Raw genomic sequence first — 17,136 nt, forward strand, 5'->3', positions numbered from 1 at the left:
GGTCTCTGGGTTCAGACCGAGTCTGTCTCCAGCTGCCTGTCACTGTCTTTGTGTCTCTGTGGCTCTCATTCCCTTTTTCCCTCTGAGATTCCCCCCCACCCCCCCACCCCCGCGCCCGTGGGCCCCCACCCTCCCCTCCCCTCCCCTCTGAAGCCTGCATCTCTGTGTCCCTTAGGTCCTGCCAGACCCTGCTCCTCCCCGAGCCAGCTGCAGAAGCCAGGAGTGGGCACGAGGCAGGCCTGGGACAATGGCAGCGCCCAGCCTGTGCCCGGGGGTCGCATGCCTGCTTGCGATCCATCTCTCCTTGGGATTTGGCCTGGACACACTAGAGGGTGAGTCCCCCAGTGCTGCCTCCTGGAGCCCCATCTCCCCCCTCCCACACCCCCCAGCCAGCTGGGAGGCCAAACATCTGTTTCCCTACGGCACGAAGATGGGGGGGGGGCGGCTCTCAGGACTTCACACCAGGAAGAGCAGTTAGTTCCCCCACATAACCGTGTTTCCCCCTCAGCCCCCTGCGATGTGAGAAGGACCTTGAAACAGAGAGATGAAGAGATCTCCTCCATCGTGCATTCCCAGAGAACAGCATGAGGAGGAGAGTCTCAGGGGTCGTTTCTTGGGTGCAGGGAGGGATGGGTAGCTGAGAACTAGGCACCATGAAGTAATGAATCCATTGTGCAGACAGGAAACTTGAGGTTCAGAGAGTTGAGAGGGAAAGCTGGACGGGGGCCCAGAGCGCTTGTCCCAGGGCCTTGTCCCATGTCCCCCACACTTAGGGCCAATCCACTGGGCCCAGGCCAGACCCTTCCTATGTGCAGAGTTGGGGAGGGGAGGACCGCATAGACCAAGAGGCCCCATGCGGGTGTGGGGAGCCTAGCAGGGGAGGAAAAGACACTGAATGTGCGAGATTCAAAAGCGGGAAGGATTAAGAGCGTGCCCTTCCCCAGTCCCACCGTTCCCTTCCAGACCGAGGCAGCTGGGGGTGGCGGGTCCACTGCTCCGTGCCCCCCCCCCAGGGGCCCCGTGGCGCCCTCAGATGGGAGGCTTCCAGGAGGAGGTCAGAGTCTCCCTTTCCTACAGAGACAGAAGGGAGCTGCAAAGGGTTGGGGTCGGCGGTCCCCTGAAGAGTGCTGGTGGGGAAGGCACTGCAGGCGAGGGACAGCCCCTCCCCCACTGCCGGGCCAGGACAGGGCACACAGATGCCAGCCGTGAGCCCGGTTGTCAGGAGGGGAGCACGTCCCTGGGAGGGGGTGGGGCGTGGTGTTTGGTTGTTTGATCAGGGGACCCAGATGTCCGCTTCCCAGCACAGCTCTGCGCAGGGCCAGGTCCTGAGGGCAGGCAGGCAGGGGTTAATCTGTGAAGGTCGTAGATTTGTTTTTCCAAATGACTCCCATCAGGGGAGCCCTAGAGAGGCCGGGGCATGATGAGAAGTGGCATGTGGGCGCCTTGGAGAGCCTGATTGGCCTTTGCCTGGAGGGGCTAGAAGTGTTTTCTCATTCTCTCCCTCTTTTTGTGCATGTGAATGTACACACACACACACACACACACACACACACACAGCAGCTGTGCAGAGCCAAGCACAGGGACCATTAATGACAACAGGGAGAAGGTGTGATGCAAGCCTCAGGGAGCCAACCTTGCCTGCCCACTACCAAGAGCTGGGCCTGGGTCTGTGTGGGGGCGCAGGGGTCTGTGTGGGGGTGCGGTGCTGCCGAGAGCCAGGCAGGAAGTGGGGAGCAGGATCCAGAGAGCCTAGCAGGACATGACTGGCGAGCCGAAGAATAGACTCGAATCCTCCAGCCTGGAAGGTATCCTCTGGAGCAAATGAGAGTGCATGGGCCAGGCATCCAGCCCAGTCAGGGGGCCCGTCTCAGGTGCCTTGGGGAGAGGAAGGAAAGTGGGTCTGAAGAAGCCAGGCACACCCCGGTCCCCGGGGGAGGAGTGGATCTGGGAACCAGATGTCCACCAGTTCAAACCATGGCCCCTGAGTGCCCGGTGGACGCAGCCCTGAGCTGAGCACCGTGGTCTCGGTGCCAACTAACAAGGGCCACCCTCGGGAGATCCCGTGCTTGGAGGGGTGACAAAAATGTGGACAACAGTTGTGGGGTGAGGCCCCAGGTGTTCCGGTGGGTGCTAGAGCCAGAACTGGCCAGCCCGAAGGGGGAAGTGACTAACTCAGGTCAGAGGATCGGGGACGGACGGGCTCGACCTGAGGTTCGCAGGACAAGAGCTGAGTGTGTGGCCCGGCCCGGGAACCCTCCTGAGGCTTGGAGACATTAGTGAGGACCCATTTATCAGCCCCCTGGATATCAGGCCGAGGAATTTTCACTTGAACTTTCGGCAGTGGGGAGCCATGGACGTCCCTTCGAGAGTAAACCAGTGCGGGGACCAGACATCCGGCTCCCTTAGGCCTGGGAGGGAAGCGGGAGGTGTGAGGCTTTGCGTCCCAGTCACAGAATCCATTCATTCATCACATACTTGCTGAGCACCAGTTTTGTGCCAGGCACCAAGGATACAGCAATGAACTACACAAAGATCCCTGCCCTTCCGGAGCTTACCGTAAACAAAATAAGTAACTCAGACATTAGCCAACGTTAAGATGTAAGGAGAAAAGTTAAGTAGGAAGGGGGGTAGGGAGCGTTTAAAGGGACGGTCAGAGAAGTCCTCATTGAGGAGGTGACATCTGAGCAGACACTTAAAGAAGGTGAAGGACCGCATACAGGGAACAGCGCTCTAGCCAGAGGGAACAGAATGTGCAAAGACCTCAGAGCAGAAGCTTGGCTGGCTTGTTCGAAAAACCACCAAAACAAAGTCAGTGCAGCTGAGGAAGAGAGGCAAAGGGGGTGAAGTCAGAGAGGCTGCAGAGGCCTTGCAAGCCCCGTAAGGACTTGAGCTTTTAATCAGATGCGGGCCGCCAGGGGGTTGTAAGCAGCGCAGGAAGGTCACCCCAGTTGTTTTGAGACGATCCCTTTGGCTATAGAGTGAAGAGACCGGGAGGGGACGTGGGAGGAGGTGGGGGGCCATCTGGGAGGCCACTGCTGTCAATCCAGGAGAAGGGCACGGTGCCAGCAGCGGAGGCGGTGACTGAGCATTGGATGTGCTGTCATTTAAAGGTGGAGCCCACAGGCTCTGGGGGCGGGGGCGTGGGGGGGACGCGTGGAGGGAAGGACTCTTCACCGTCACCGTCACCGTCACCGCAGGAACGAAGCAGGTTGGGGAGGGAGGAGCTCACTCTGGCCCACGCTGACCCGTCGGGTGCCCGTCCTTCAAGCCGCCATGAGGCCTGTGAGGCCCAGGGAGGAGGCCGCCCCACCGCCACGGTGGAGCCCTGCTCCCACGCCGTGTCCCGCTCCCAGAGGGTCCCCCAGGGCGCGACGGGGAGCCCAGCCCACGCCGCACTGACGGCCGCGTGCCGCCTGTGCCCGCAGTGTGCCCCAGCCTGGATATCCGCTCGGAGGTGGCGGAGCTGCGCCGGCTGGAGAACTGCAGCGTGGTGGAGGGCCACCTGCAGATCCTGCTCATGTTCACGGCCACCGGCGAGGACTTCCGCGGCCTCAGCTTCCCGCGCCTCACGCAGGTCACGGACTACCTGCTCCTCTTCCGTGTCTACGGCCTGGAGAGCCTGCGGGACCTCTTCCCCAACCTGGCGGTGGTCCGCGGGGCCCGCCTCTTCCTGGGCTATGCGCTGGTCGTCTACGAGATGCCGCACCTGCGGGACGTGGGGCTGCCGGCGCTGGGGGCCGTGCTGCGGGGGGCCGTGCGCGTCGAGAAGAACCAGGAGCTCTGCCACCTGTCCACCATTGACTGGGGCCTGCTGCAGCCGGCCCCCGGGGCCAACCACATCGTGGGCAACAAGCTGGGCGAGGAGTGCGCCGACGTGTGTCCCGGCGTGCTGGGCGCCAGCGGCGAGCCCTGCGCCAGGACCACCTTCGGCGGGCACACCGACTACAGATGCTGGACCTCCAGCCACTGCCAGCGAGGTGGGCGCCGGCCCAGAACACGACGGGGCGGCGGGGTGGGGGTGGGGGGACGACACCGGAAGGGTGGGGGCAGACGGGCCGGTGGCCACAGGACGGCGCGCGTCCTCGCTCGGCCGGCACGGACCCCCTTCATTCTCACCCGTCCTGTGAGGCAGGCCGTCTTTGTTATTCCCAGTTTGCAGATGAGGAAACTGAGGCTCGGAACAGTTAGGTAACCGAGGTGGCCTACGTGAGCTATTCCATAAGGCTTAGGGCAGTGCCTGGGTCATGGCGGGTGTTCTCTGTCCCGATAACAGTGGCTGCAGCACGGGCGGGAGGCACAAGGCAGGCTGTCAGGTGGGATCCAGTCTAGCAAGTCAGGTGCGCGGAGAGAAAACGGAAGGAGGGAAGGGAGTGGAGCGAAGCGGGGAAGTGAAATAAAGAGGGATGATGGGGGGAGGAGGCGGAGTTCACGGGGGAGAAAAGGAGGACCGGTCAGAGGCTCGGAGCAGATCTGGGGTCCCCAGCCACAGGGAGGTCAGCTCCCTCACCCCAAAGCCTCTGCTTCGGGGCAGAAGAGTAACCAGAGCCCCGCTGTATCTGCCGGGCCCCAGCTCCCCGGTGCCTCCGTGTTGGCTGTAAACACGGCTGCTTCACATCCTCTCTCGTGTACAGTGTCAACACGCCCTGGCTGACCCCCCGCACACCCCGCTGCCACAGACAGCGAGCTGCCACCACGCACGGTTCACAAGCCTTGGGCCCCCAGCCCCAAACCCACCCGCTGCTGCTTGGAGCCGCCTCCGGCCCAGGGCAGAGAGCTGGGGAGGGGGGAGGAGGTGTGGGCGGGGCACGGGCGAAATGGCCAGCGGCGGCCCCACCTCGCACACACTCCCAGGCCCCCTGGCCCCGGGCCCCGGTGCCCGGGAGAAGCTGGCAGGCTCCCCCTGGCACCAGGCCCAGACGGGACAGCAGGCGGGGCAGAAGCAGCCGTGGTGGACGAGGTCACGGCTCCGCCCTGAGTTCTGACGTCCCTGGCCAGGCTGTGGGAGGTGGGGAGCCACACAGGGGGACCGTGGTCCTTGTCCTCAGAACCCACCTGAGGAAAAGAGAGCCAGCAACCCTGTGCCATCTGAATGGGAGGAATCTGGGTGCGGACTAAGAGTGTTATCCCAGGGGGAGGGGTGGCACCGGAACCCAGGGGGCAGGGGCCAGGCCTGACACGGCCCTCTGTCCGCAGTGTGTCCCTGTCCCCATGGGCTGGCCTGCACCGCTGGGGGTGAGTGCTGCCACGCCGAATGCCTGGGGGGCTGCAGCCGGCCGGAAGACCCCCGTGCCTGCGTCGCTTGTCGCCACCTCTACTTCCAGGGTGCCTGCCACCGGGCCTGCCCCCCAGGCACCTACCAGCACGAGTCCTGGCGCTGCGTCACGGCGGAGCACTGCGCCCGCCTGCGCTCTGTGCCCGGCCGCGCCTCCACCTTCGGCATCCACCAGGGCCGCTGCCTGGCCCAGTGCCCTCCGGGCTTCACGCGCAATGGTAGCAGGTGAGCGTAGGGGGTGGGGGGCTCTCTTGGATGGGTGAGGAGGTCCACGCTGGTCCAGGGCTCATTCCGCACCCTCCACTTGCCCCTGCCAGCATATTCTGCCGCAAGTGTGAGGGGCTGTGCCCCAAAGAGTGCAAGGTGGGCACCAAGACCATCGACTCCATCCAGGCCGCACAGGATCTGGTGGGCTGCACCCACGTGGAGGGGAGCCTCATCGTCAATCTTCGCCAGGGCTGTTAGTACCTTCCCCAGGCCACACCTCTCCTCCCGGCCGTGCCCCCCCTTACAGGGACCCAGCTAAGGCACCACTGTCCACCACCCCGGGTCCCGGTCCTGAGGGGCCCGCCCCCTCCTTGCGCCCCCATCCAGCAACGCGCCCTGCTCCCCCACCCCATGCAGACCTGTCACCTCCCACCCTGCTCTGGCCCTGTCTTCCCCGGTTCCAGACAACCTAGAGCTGGAGTTGCAGCACAGCCTAGGGCTGATAGAGACCATCACCGGCTTCCTCAAAATCAAGCACTCCTTCGCCCTCGTGTCCCTGGGCTTTTTCAAGAACCTCAAACTAATCCGGGGAGACGCCATGGTGGACGGGTAAGGGGTCAGAAACAGCCTCTGACCTGATGCCTCTGTCACACCTCCTTGTCCCTGACACTCCCAAAGCAGCAGCAAAGAGCATGGGCTCCAGAACCAGCTCTGCCTCGTACTATCTGCGTGACACCGGGTAGGTTACTTAACTTCCCTGGGCCTCAATTTTTCTTCTCTGTAAAATGGGGTTGATAGAACACTACTTATTTCTTAGGGCTGTTGTGCATACGACTTACATTGGTATGTATGAAACACAACAGTGCCTAGAACACAGTACGTACTATGTAAATTACAGTGACACCGGACTCTACGTAGGTTGGCTAATATTGTTATCCGATGCTCTCAGCTGCAGAGCAAGACTGCCTCGGTTTGAACCCATCCCCACCAGCGACCAGTCAAGGCCTACCTGTAAGGTAGCCAGGATTTGTCAACGTACAGAGAATGTTTTAAATTACCGTCCCACCAAGCGGTCTTTCATGTCTCCCTGGAACAGCCACGGACCCCCGGGGGTACCCACACTGCAGCTGGAGAGGCGGAGCCCCAGACTGAGTGCCCCTTCTCCCCTGTGCTCCCCGGCACGGACAGCCCCTCCAGGAGGAACCCATAAGGCACCCCCCTCCCCCCCCCTTGCCCCCACCTCTCGTGCAGAGCAAGGTCCCCTGGCCTCCCCCAGGAACTACACTCTGTACGTGCTGGACAACCAGAACCTACAGCAGCTGGGGTCCTGGGTGGCTGCGGGGCTCGCCATTCCCGTGGGCAAGATTTACTTCGCCTTCAACCCGCGCCTCTGCTTGGAGCACATCTACCGATTGGAGGAGGTGACCGGCACGCGGGGACGCCAAAACAAGGCCGAGATCAACCCCCGCACCAACGGAGACCGCGCTGCCTGTGAGGCCCGACACCCCGACCCCGGGGGAGACACGACCCGCGCAAAGCCCAGGCGCGCGCGCGCTGAAACACACCAGACACGCACCCGGGAGGCAGGGGGCGCTTGACCGGGACCCTTAGTTACGTCCGCTTCGGAGGCCGCGTGGGGGGAGGGGGCGCCGCGGGGTCAGGGTGGGGGCTCAGAATTAGGTGGCTCAGGCAGAGCCGAACGCGGCTGAGAGCAGGTGTTGGCCCCCCGCCCCGCCCAGGCCAGACTCGCACCCTGCGCTTCGTGTCCAACGTGACGCAGGCGGACAGCATCCTGCTGCGCTGGGAGCGCTACGAGCCGCTGGAGGCTCGGGACCTGCTCAGCTTCATCGTGTACTACAAGGAGTCGTGAGTGCCGGGGGCGGGGCCAGGGCGAGGGGCGGGGCCCGCGCTGGAGTGGGCGGGGCCAGAGCCACAGCGGGGCGGGGCCAGGCCCGGACGCGGCCGATTCCTTCGCGAAAGCGGTCAGGTGAGAGCAGAGCGTTTTCGGGGGGGGGGGGGGGGGGCTGTAGAGAACCCAGGGGCCAAGACCCCCACGTCGCACTCGCTTGCAGTGCCCACGTCTGGCTCTCCCCTCACTTTATTCACCCCTCCGTGCCTCAGTTTCGCCTCACCAGTGAACTGGAGAGGACAGTCAGGACTTCCGAGAGACTAGGACAGGAGCCCCGCTGAGAAGGCTTGGATAATTAAACTTCAATTCACTATGCTAATGTTCTGTACTGACCACATGCTCCTGCCCCAGCAGCGGTTTGGGGAGTACCCACTAATTTGGCCAGTTTTATGCGTAGCTTTGCCAGCATTTCATTAAAGCCGGAGGAAGGGAGGGAGCAGGGACAGCCAAGGACAGGCTGCTCTTTTCCTCCGAGAGAGTGTACTGACCAGCGCAGGAGGGCCAGTGGTTAGACCACAGGAAGGATTTCTCCAAAAGCATGGCTAGGAGTCAAAACTAAAATTCTTAGAAGAGAGGGGTGGGTCTGGGAGGGCAGTCTGGGAGGGCAGCAGTGAGGAGAACTCCCCGTCTATGGGAGGGAGACAGAGGATGGGAACCACCTCGCTTGGAAGTCGTTCTTGGGAACTAAAATCGAGAGGCCTTAACCTTCCCACTAGCACAGGACCTGGCTGGGGGGAAGGGGGTGGGGAGCCAATGGTGGGTGGCCTGTCTCAGCGGTAGGTGAAGGTCTCTAGCATGGGGAGCTGAAGACTGGTAAATAGAGATTCCTGGGCCCTGCCCCCCCCCCAACACACACACAAGTTCTGATTCACTTAGTCCTAGGGCCCATGAATCTGCATTTCTAACAGGCTCCCAGATAATGCTGAATCTTCTGATCCATAGACCACACTTTGGGGAGCACTAATATGGCTGCAATGTACCTGGCACACCCTGCCTGGCTTGTGCAGTTCACAATCTACACAACTGTACCCAGCTGCCTCTGGGCTCAAAAGATAGAGAATCTTAGAAGTCCTTCACGAAGCTCCCCTACCATCACTGCCTTGCAGCATGGCTGTGGCTGTGCTCACTCAGAGACAGGCTGTGACCCCTGGCCCAATTCCAGCTCTGAGCAGACCCACTCAGTGAGTGCCCCCAAAGAGCAGGGTGCCTTCACGCCTACTGGAAGAATGGTAACGACAGTCTTCAGGTGGTTCAGAGAGGAGGGGGTGCTAAAAACTGGGGTGGGGCTGAGCCACCCCTCAGTTCCAGGGGTCGGGATGTTCAGCCCCTTCCAGAACGCCACGGAGCACATAGGTCCAGATGCCTGTGGGACCCAGAGCTGGAACCTGCTGGACGTGGAGCTGCCCTTAAGCCGCACTCAGGAGCCAGGGGTGACTCTAGCCCCCCTCAAGCCCTGGACCCAGTACGCAGTGTTTGTGCGGGCCATCACACTGACCACTGCTGAGGACAGCCCCCACCAAGGAGCCCAGAGCCCCATCGTCTACCTCCGAACCCTGCCTGCGGGTAGGCTGGACTTCCAAGGGGGTGGGAGCTAGGTGCCTGGGTCGGAAGGAGAATGAGGGAACCCAGGCACCAGACATAGAGAAGCTGGGTCACTGAACACCTGGCCCCTAGAGACTGGGAAGCCAGATGTTAGAGTCCTAGAAAGAATAGGGGGCATCCGTCTGGGTCCTAGGGAGGCTGTGGGTGGGAGAGAGCGCAGGGGGAACATTTGAGCCAGTTCAAAGGCCTTCGAGGAACGGGGGGCCCTGGATTCTGAGTGCCAGGAAAGGGAATTTGCGGGTCACTGATTCCTTGGGAGAAAGAGAGGGACTTGGACCCCAGAGAGGGGCCCCTTACCAGACAGTATCTGAAAGGGGGATCCGCGGCCCCTCAGCTGTACCCTACTTACGTCCCCAGCGCCCACGGTGCCCCAGGATGTCATCTCCACGTCCAATTCCTCGTCCCACCTGCTGGTGCGCTGGAAGCCACCGACTCAGCGCAACGGGAACATCACCTACTACCTGGTGCTGTGGCAGCGTCTGGCGGAGGACGGCGACCTCTACCTGAACGACTACTGCCACCGCGGTGCGCAGGGCAGCGGCGCGGGCCGGAGGGGTTGGGACGCGGGCCGGGGCGCCGTGCGTCTAACTGCCTTTCCCTGCGTCGCGCCAGGCTTGCGGCTGCCCACCAGCAACAGCGACCCGCGATTCGACCGCGAAGACGCGGAACTCCAAGCGGAGGCGGAGCCCGGCTGCTGCCCTTGCCAGCACCCACCTCCGGGGCAGGTCCTGCCGCCGCTGGAGGCGCAAGAGGCCTCGTTCCAGAAGAAGTTCGAAAACTTTCTGCACAACGCCATCACAATCCCCAAGTGCGGCGAGACGCGCCACCCCCCCCCCCCACACACACCCCGAGGGCCTGAAGGGCCAGGCCGCGGAGGGGCGGGTGTGGCTGGAGGGGTGTGGGCGGGGCCGCGGTGGGGTGGGTGGGGCTGGAGGGGTGTGGGCGGGGCCGCGGGGGGGGCGGGTGTGGCTGGAGGGGTGTGGGCGGAGCCGTGGGGGTGGGTCTGGCTGGAGGTGTGGGGGCGGGGCCGCGGAGGGGCGGGTGTGGCTGGAGGAGTGTGGGCGGAGCCGTGGGGGTGGGTCTGGCTGGAGGTGTGGGGGCGGGGCCACGGAGGGGGCGGTTCTGGCTGGATGGGGGGGGGGTGGGCGGGGCCGCGGGGGAGGGTCTAGCTGGAGGGGAAGGGGCCTGGGTGGGGCCGCTCTGCGGGCGGGGCTGACCCCGGGCCGACCCCGCCCTCCCTGGTCTCCCCAGATCCCCCTGGAAGGTGACGTCCATCAATAAGAGCCCTCACAGGTGAGCGGGGCGGGACTGAGGGGCGGGGGTCCCGGGCCGCCGCCGCCGTGGTTCTGACTCGCGCACTCTCCAGAGACTCAGGGAGGCACCGCCGGGCAGCCGGGGCCCTCCGGCTTGGGGGGAACAACTCGGATTTCGAGATCCAGGAGGACAAAGTGCCCCGGGAGCGCGCAGTGCTGAGTGGCCTTCGCCACTTCACGGAATATCGGATCGACATCCACGCCTGCAACCACGCGGCGCACACCGTGGGCTGCAGCGCCGCCACCTTCGTCTTTGCGCGCACCATGCCCCACAGTAGGTGACCCCCGACACCTCTAGCCACCCCCCACACCGACCCCGAGGACTCTACCCAGTTAGTGCGCCAACTAGCGAGTTCGACCTCCCGGTAACCAGGGCCTCTGCCTGCTCACCCTTCCTAGCCCCCAAGTCCGCATATCCTAGAGCTTCCTGAAACCTCCCAGGGTGGCCCCCTTGAGTTTGAACGTGAAGGTGAAAGGAAGTGCTTGGGGCCGGGGCCGGACTGCCTGCTGCCCTCTCCCACAGGAGGAGCCGATGGTATCCCAGGGAAGGTGGCCTGGGAGGCAGCCGGCAAAAGCAGTGTCCTCCTGCGCTGGCTTGAACCCCCGGACCCCAACGGACTCATCCTCAAGTACGAAATCAAGTACCGCCGCTTGGGAGAGGTAGGTACCCCAGGGGACCCCCCAGCCGGCCCCAGTTTTTGCCTCCACCCTCTTCCCTGACAGCTGTTCTGTGTTGTCCTCAGGAGGCCACAGTGCTGTGTGTGTCCCGCCTGCGGTATGCCAAGTCTGGGGGGGTCCACCTGGCCCTTCTGCCCCCTGGAAACTACTCTGCCAGAGTTCGGGCAACCTCACTGGCTGGCAACGGATCCTGGACAGAGAGTATCGCTTTCTACATCCCTGGCCCAGGTTGGCATAGCCTCTGCCCCAGACTGTACTCCCAGCGGCCCCGCAGGGGTCCCCCGCCCCCCACCCCTGCCACATCTCCGGTTGCCGAAGTCACAGCCACTCCACCGCATTCGCATTCCTCCCCCTGCTCCTGTTGCCCTTCGCGAAAGGAGACGCGTCCCCTGTGCTCTGACTTCTCCGTCTCTGACCCTACTGTCTGCTGCCCTCTGACCACCAGAGGAGGAAGACTCCGGGGGGCTGCACGTCCTCCTCACTGTCACCCCCGTGGGGCTCATGCTGCTTGTCATTCTCGCTGCCCTCGGTTTCTTCTACGGCAGGAAGAGGTGATGATGACCAGTCCTACCGTTTCCCATCCCCCTTCTCTCCCTGAGCCCTCATCACAGAGTCAGATGGTAAAGGAGACAGTAGAGGACGCCCTAGAGCCCTAACTCATCCCCTGAGGGCAGCGTGGAGGAGACACACATTTCAGGGGGGTGACCGCTGGCCTCAGTTTACTGGTGAATTTCCCAGCCTTACCAGCGAAAGTCCCACCTCCTGGGACCCCCTGGTCTGGGCACACAGGGACTGTTGGCCACCACGTTCTCAGCCTGCAGGGGAAGAGAAAGGAGACCCGACCACGTGCCCTGGAGCAGTTGCCAGATGCCCCTGGGGCTGAACACAAGAGGGCAATGGAGGCAGGATTTTGCTTGGCTGGATTCTAAGGGTCACAGGGTCACCAGAGCAGGCAGGAGCTGCTCTACTCCCTATTCCCAGCCTGTCACAGCCCAGATGCCGGGACTTGGAAAGTGCGTAGGGATCCCCAAGGTCACCCTTGATCAGGGATGGGGGTGTGGTCAGTAACTTCCCTCCTCTTTGTCCTCTGACATTGCTGCTTTCCTTCCTGGGGACACTTCCAGCCTGACCCCCTCACCTCCCTTTGCAGAAACAGCACCCTGTATGCCTCCGTGAATCCGGAGTACTTCAGCGCCTCTGATAGTAGGTCTGGGAGTGGGTGGACAGGTGTGTGGGAAAGGGAGACAGGAGGGGAGGACAGCCACACTTCCAGGAGACCTTCTTAGAGAAAGCAGCCTTGGGACCCGAGCCCTTTCAGAGAGGAGAGAGGTGGGCGGGGGTGTGGCAGAGAGCAGTGTTCTTGCCTCGTGACCCCCACCTCCCCTCAGTGTACATCCCTGATGAATGGGAGGTGCCTCGGGAGCAGATCTCCATAATCCGGGAACTGGGCCAGGGCTCCTTTGGGATGGTATACGAGGGACTGGCACAAGGACTTGAGGCTGGAGAGGAGTCCACACCCGTGGCCCTGAAGACGGTGAACGAGCTGGCCAGCCCACGAGAACGCATTGAGTTCCTCAAGGAAGCCTCTGTCATGAAGGCATTCAAGTGTCACCACGTGGTAAGGGAGGATCAGGGACAATGCCAGGGTGGGTAGGGTCATAATTAGGCTGAAAGTCATATGGTAAGACGGATAGGGAGGGTCAAGGATGAGGTCAGGGCACCATTAAGGTCAGGGTTGGGACTGTGGCGAAGATCCTAATTGAGGTAAAGGTCATGGTTAGGGCTGGACTCAAAACCGGATCATGGTAAGACCATGACAGAATCATGGCTGGGGCTGGGATCAGTCATGGTTAGGGGTCAATACTCCGTGTCATTAGGATCATGATTGGGACCGAGGTCAGAGTTGGGTGAATTGTGAAGATTGGAATGATAGTTATGATCAAGTTCATGGGTTAGAGTCAAGGTCATTGTTAGATCAGGATTGGGTCTGTGGTCATGGTTGGGTTTAGGGTCAGGGTTGGTGTCTGGGTCAGGTTGTGGTCACAGCAGGTCAGTACTTTGGCCAGGTGGGTCAAGGAGAGGGGACCTGCAACCAGGCTCTTTGTCCGTCCCAGGTACGTCTCCTGGGCGTGGTGTCTCAGGGCCAGCCAGCTCTGGTCATCATGGAGTTAATGACCCGTGGGGACCTCAAGAGCCATCTTCGGTCTTTGCGGCCTGAGGCAGAGGTGGGGACCAGAAAGACCCTGGGCCAAGGGGCTGGAGAGTTAGAATTGACTGGGGCACAGTTGTGGGGGAATCCTTGGGCAGGAGTCCAACCTCCGGGTTCCTTCTTCACCAGCCCCCTGTCTTGGCTCTAGAACAACCCTGGGCTCCCGCGGCCAGCACTGGGAGACATGATCCAGATGGCTGGTGAGATTGCAGATGGCATGGCCTACCTTGCCGCCAACAAGTTCGTGCACCGAGACCTGGCGGCCCGAAACTGCATGGTGTCCCAGGACTTCACCGTCAAGATCGGGGGTACGCAGGGTGCAGCGGGTAGGGGCAGCCTGAGGAGTAGAGTGACCCTCCCTGAGCTAGACTAGGAGATCCAGGCCTGGCCCCCAGCTCTGCCCCTAACAGCCACTCCCCCCACCCTGGACCTCACGCTGCTCGTCCAAGGCCAGGGGGTGGTTGCGGTGGGATGATCTCTGAGGTCCTTTGAGCCGCCGCATTCCAGGATTCTTGGGGGCTGTGCAGGGGGAGGGGGCCGGGGCCGGGGCCGGTGTGGCCTTCCGCGGTCCCACACCTGTCCACCCTCACTTTGCAGACTTCGGGATGACCCGAGACGTGTATGAGACAGACTATTACCGCAAGGGTGGGAAGGGGCTGCTGCCCGTGCGCTGGATGGCCCCCGAGTCCCTCAAAGACGGAATCTTCACCACCCACTCGGACGTCTGGTGGGGCCTGGCTGGAGCAGAGGGCTCAGGGGGTGTGCAGGTGGGGCTGGGGAGGGGCCCGGGTGCGCTGCGCGGCGCGCAAGGTGCTGGGCTCAGGCCCTCGTGCGTGCCCTCCAGGTCCTTCGGTGTGGTGCTCTGGGAGATCGCGACTCTGGCTGAACAGCCCTACCAGGGCCTGTCCAACGAGCAGGTGCTCAAGTTTGTCATGGATGGTGGGGTGCTGGAGGAGCTGGAGAGCTGTCCCCTTCGGCTGTGAGTGCCCCCTGCCCGCCATCTGCCCTGCCCCACCCCCATGACGGTGGCCCCGCCTCCTCTGATGCCGTATGTCCACCGGTGCCCCGCTCTGAGCCTTCCCACTCTGAGTCCCCACTACGACCCCATTTCCGCCCCTGTGGCCCTCCCGATGTAGTCCCCCACGCCCCCCTTGCACCAGCTGGCCCTCTCACGCTGCCCCCCTCCCCAGGCAGGAGCTGATGAGCCGCTGCTGGCAGCAGAACCCACGCCTGCGGCCCACCTTCACCCACATCCTGGACAGCATCCGGGGGGAGCTGCGGCCCTCCTTCCGCCTCTTTTCCTTCTACTACAGCCCAGAGTGCCGGGGCGCCCGGGTGTCCCCACTGCCCGTGGCCGAGCCCGACTCCCTACCGACCCCAGAAGGGGCTCCCTCAGACTGCAGCCCCCAAAACGGGGGCCCGGGGCACTGAGGCCACCCTATTCTCTGGGTGACGGGCCTCCCACGGGCAGAGAGGAAGGGTCCTGACCTTTGAGGCCCTGAGGTGTGCAGACATTCACACCCCACCCCATGCTCAGAAGGGTCATGGGGGCGGCCCAGGCTGGCCAGGGAGCAGGAGAGGGAGGATTGGGTGGGGGCAGAGGGGGCAGAGCAGACTCCCCGTAGGAGTCTGAGTTTCTCCACGAGAAGCTCAGCAAGGTCACGGCAGGAAGAGTGGACAAGAAGTCCAGCCTGGGGAGAGGGGCCCACCCACCCAGAAGGTGGGGTCCAGAGCCCCCCAGCCTCAGCTTTGGGTGTCCTGTGGACCTCTGGGACCGTCAACACACTCAAAACCAGAGGAGCACCCGCATGAGGCCGGGAACCCTCTCTGTCCCTGTGTGGAGGTGGGGGATGGGATGTCCGTACGAATGCCCTTCTCAGCCCCACGTTCCCCCTCCTCCCCTCATCCCCACACACCAGAGAACCCAGAGAGAACCCAGAGAGAACCCAGAACCTCTGGGGAGAACCCAGAGACCTGGGTGAGCAGGTTCCTAGCCCGTAGACTGCCCTCACTTCCTCCCCTGCTTCGCCACACCCAGGACCCCCCAAGTTTGGTGCTCCTCCGCCCTCTTCCCCAGGGGCATCCCTTGGTGCAGATTCACCCCTTCTCCCAGCCCCTTCCCCTCAACCTCCCCCCTGCCCTAGGATGATTAAGGCTTTGATCCTTCGAGCCTTGCTTCCTCCCTGCCCTCACTCCTGCCCCCCCACCCCCGGCCTCTCAGGGGAAGACTGAAGGAGGCACAATAAATGCTGAGATCTGTTTGTGCCCTGGTCCCCGGAGAGCCCATTATCTCTCCATCTATGTGGTCTTCACACTGGCTGAACTTCCTCCTTCCCTTCTTGGGGACTTGACACGGTGACCCTGAGGCCGCGATACAGGATAAATACTGGGCTGTCAAACACCACCTCCACGAGGACCTAACAGCCCGGGTTGTCATGGCCGCGTCCGCCGCTCGGGCAGCCAGAGGTGGCTGAGCCTGGCAAGGAAGCTTTGTCTCTGGGCTCCCAGCCTCACCGACCGTCCCCCACACCTCATCTTTAGGTCGTCCCTCGCTGCTTCCACCGGGCAGACGTCTCCCGGGCATCGGAGGACAGATGCAGGGGTGGGGGAGGGGCCCTGATGACCGGTCCGTGCTGGACGCCCCCCCCCCCGCCCCCCCAGCCAGGGCAGGGACCGGGAGCAGAGTCTGTGTGTCTGGCTCCCTTAGATTACCCACAAGCAGAGATGCCCTGCAGGCGTGTTGAAGGAGCACAGGGGAGTCCATTTCCAGGCTCTTATGCCAGGAAGAGCTGAAGATAAACGACTTAAAGCCTTGGTGAAGACGATGGAGGCAGAGGGGGCTGCTCACGGCTCAGGACATTTTAGCATCCTGTACCAGCGTCTCCCGCACCCTGGGCTCGGGGCCATGGCTCCCGCGCTGCCACGCGCTGCCACGGACCCAGAGTCTGCGGACGTTTGCGCTTCTGAGCTTGCTTGGTGCCCTCGTGCCCTGCAAACCACAGCTCCTTAAGGCCTGAGTGGAGTAGACACGAGTCTGTGTGAGACCATCTCCGTCATAGCAGTTACAGCTCACTGACACTCCGCTGGCAGGGGCAGTGTGGGCAGCCGGGACCGCCTGTCCCGCTGGACCCCTCCCCTGCCCCTGCCTGTCAATGGTAGCTGATGCAACAGTGACCCCTAATGGTTGCTGGTGGAACCACAGTTTACGGAGAATGGAACCCCCGGAGGTTGTTCTCTGGGTTCCTGGTCTCTGACCGGCCTCCCGCTGACTAGAAGGCGGGAGTGGGGGGGGGGGGGTGGGCACGCCACCCAGGGGCCCCAGGGGAGACCCACACACCTACACAGGGCACACAGCCACATCCGCGCTTGCACGGGCCTGGACGGCGGCAGGGGGGTCAAGCTTTCCCCCACCGCCCGCACCCCTAACCTGCACAGTGCTGGATGTCACCTGTCCCGGAAGTGCTGGCCATCTGGACGTGGAGGGGCATAAGGAAGGGCTAGAACACTGAAGCAAAGAGGGCTTCAGGAAAACCCTGCCCGTGCTCGACTTCCAAAGATGAGCAGGTGCTGGCTCTTGGTGAGCCCCTGAGAGCACGGTCAGAGGGAGGCTCTTGGCAGGCCCCTGGGAGCACGGTCAGGAGCTTGCAATCGAGTCCTCAGCTACCCCTGATGCCTGAAAGAAGTAGGGGTCTCAAAGGGGCTGCAAGGCTGAGTTCTAGTGTCCTTGCTGTGGAAAGGAGGCCTGAGGGGCCGTGGGACAGGGGTTCTGAGTGCGGCCTACATATTGGATCACCCTGACTCGGGAGTATTTGCCCTTCTCCAAAGCCAGGAGGTATACAGCCCGTGCCCCGAATCTTGGCCCACGGTAGGTATTGCAGCCCCAGCTTAGATGTCCCCTCATTCGGTTCCTGGGAAGGCAGGACACCTGAACACTTTGGCTTCTTGG

The 17,136-nt window shown here is 62.8% G+C and overlaps 1 protein-coding gene and 1 long non-coding RNA gene across 4 annotated transcripts; one reads left to right on the plus strand and one right to left on the minus strand.

Annotated features, from left to right (window-relative positions):
* The first annotated feature begins 141 nt into the window (after positions 1 to 141).
* On the plus strand, positions 142 to 15,126 carry INSRR (insulin receptor related receptor). 3 transcript variants are annotated; one of them, XM_058700509.1, is made up of 22 exons: positions 142 to 332; positions 3,426 to 3,977; positions 5,194 to 5,497; positions 5,590 to 5,732; positions 5,944 to 6,088; positions 6,756 to 6,970; positions 7,219 to 7,345; positions 8,713 to 8,951; positions 9,348 to 9,515; positions 9,603 to 9,798; positions 10,242 to 10,283; positions 10,357 to 10,577; positions 10,827 to 10,963; positions 11,047 to 11,209; positions 11,427 to 11,532; positions 12,132 to 12,184; positions 12,370 to 12,599; positions 13,096 to 13,206; positions 13,339 to 13,498; positions 13,788 to 13,917; positions 14,035 to 14,169; positions 14,381 to 15,126. In XM_058700509.1, exons 1-22 carry the CDS (start codon positions 248 to 250, stop codon positions 14,619 to 14,621), a joined length of 3,903 nt encoding a protein of 1,300 aa, XP_058556492.1. In that variant the 5' UTR covers positions 142 to 247; the 3' UTR covers positions 14,622 to 15,126. The 3 variants fall into 3 exon arrangements, with proteins under 3 accessions (XP_058556492.1, XP_058556494.1, XP_058556493.1); XM_058700511.1 differs by having other exon boundaries at positions 14,385 to 14,493; XM_058700510.1 differs by lacking the exon at positions 13,096 to 13,206.
* Positions 2,582 to 9,429, minus strand: LOC131495509 (uncharacterized). Its single transcript, XR_009253993.1, has 2 exons — positions 9,340 to 9,429; positions 2,582 to 4,276 (listed from the first exon to the last, which is right to left on the minus strand). It is a non-coding gene; the product is annotated as an uncharacterized LOC131495509 (long non-coding RNA).
* Positions 15,127 to 17,136: the final 2,010 nt, after the last annotated feature.

This window comes from Neofelis nebulosa, chromosome 15 (assembly GCF_028018385.1).
Source record: "Neofelis nebulosa isolate mNeoNeb1 chromosome 15, mNeoNeb1.pri, whole genome shotgun sequence".
In the NCBI taxonomy this organism is placed as follows: domain Eukaryota; kingdom Metazoa; phylum Chordata; class Mammalia; order Carnivora; family Felidae; genus Neofelis; species Neofelis nebulosa.

Coding starts and splice junctions, on each gene's coding strand:
- INSRR (XM_058700509.1), top strand. CDS start 248: ATGGCAGCGCCCAGCCTGTGCCCGGGGGTCGCATGCCTGCTTGCGATC. Junction 333..3,425: donor TGGCCTGGACACACTAGAGG/GTGAGTCCCCCA, acceptor CTGTGCCCGCAG/TGTGCCCCAGCCTGGATATC. Junction 13,499..13,787: donor CTTCACCGTCAAGATCGGGG/GTACGCAGGGTG, acceptor CTCACTTTGCAG/ACTTCGGGATGACCCGAGAC.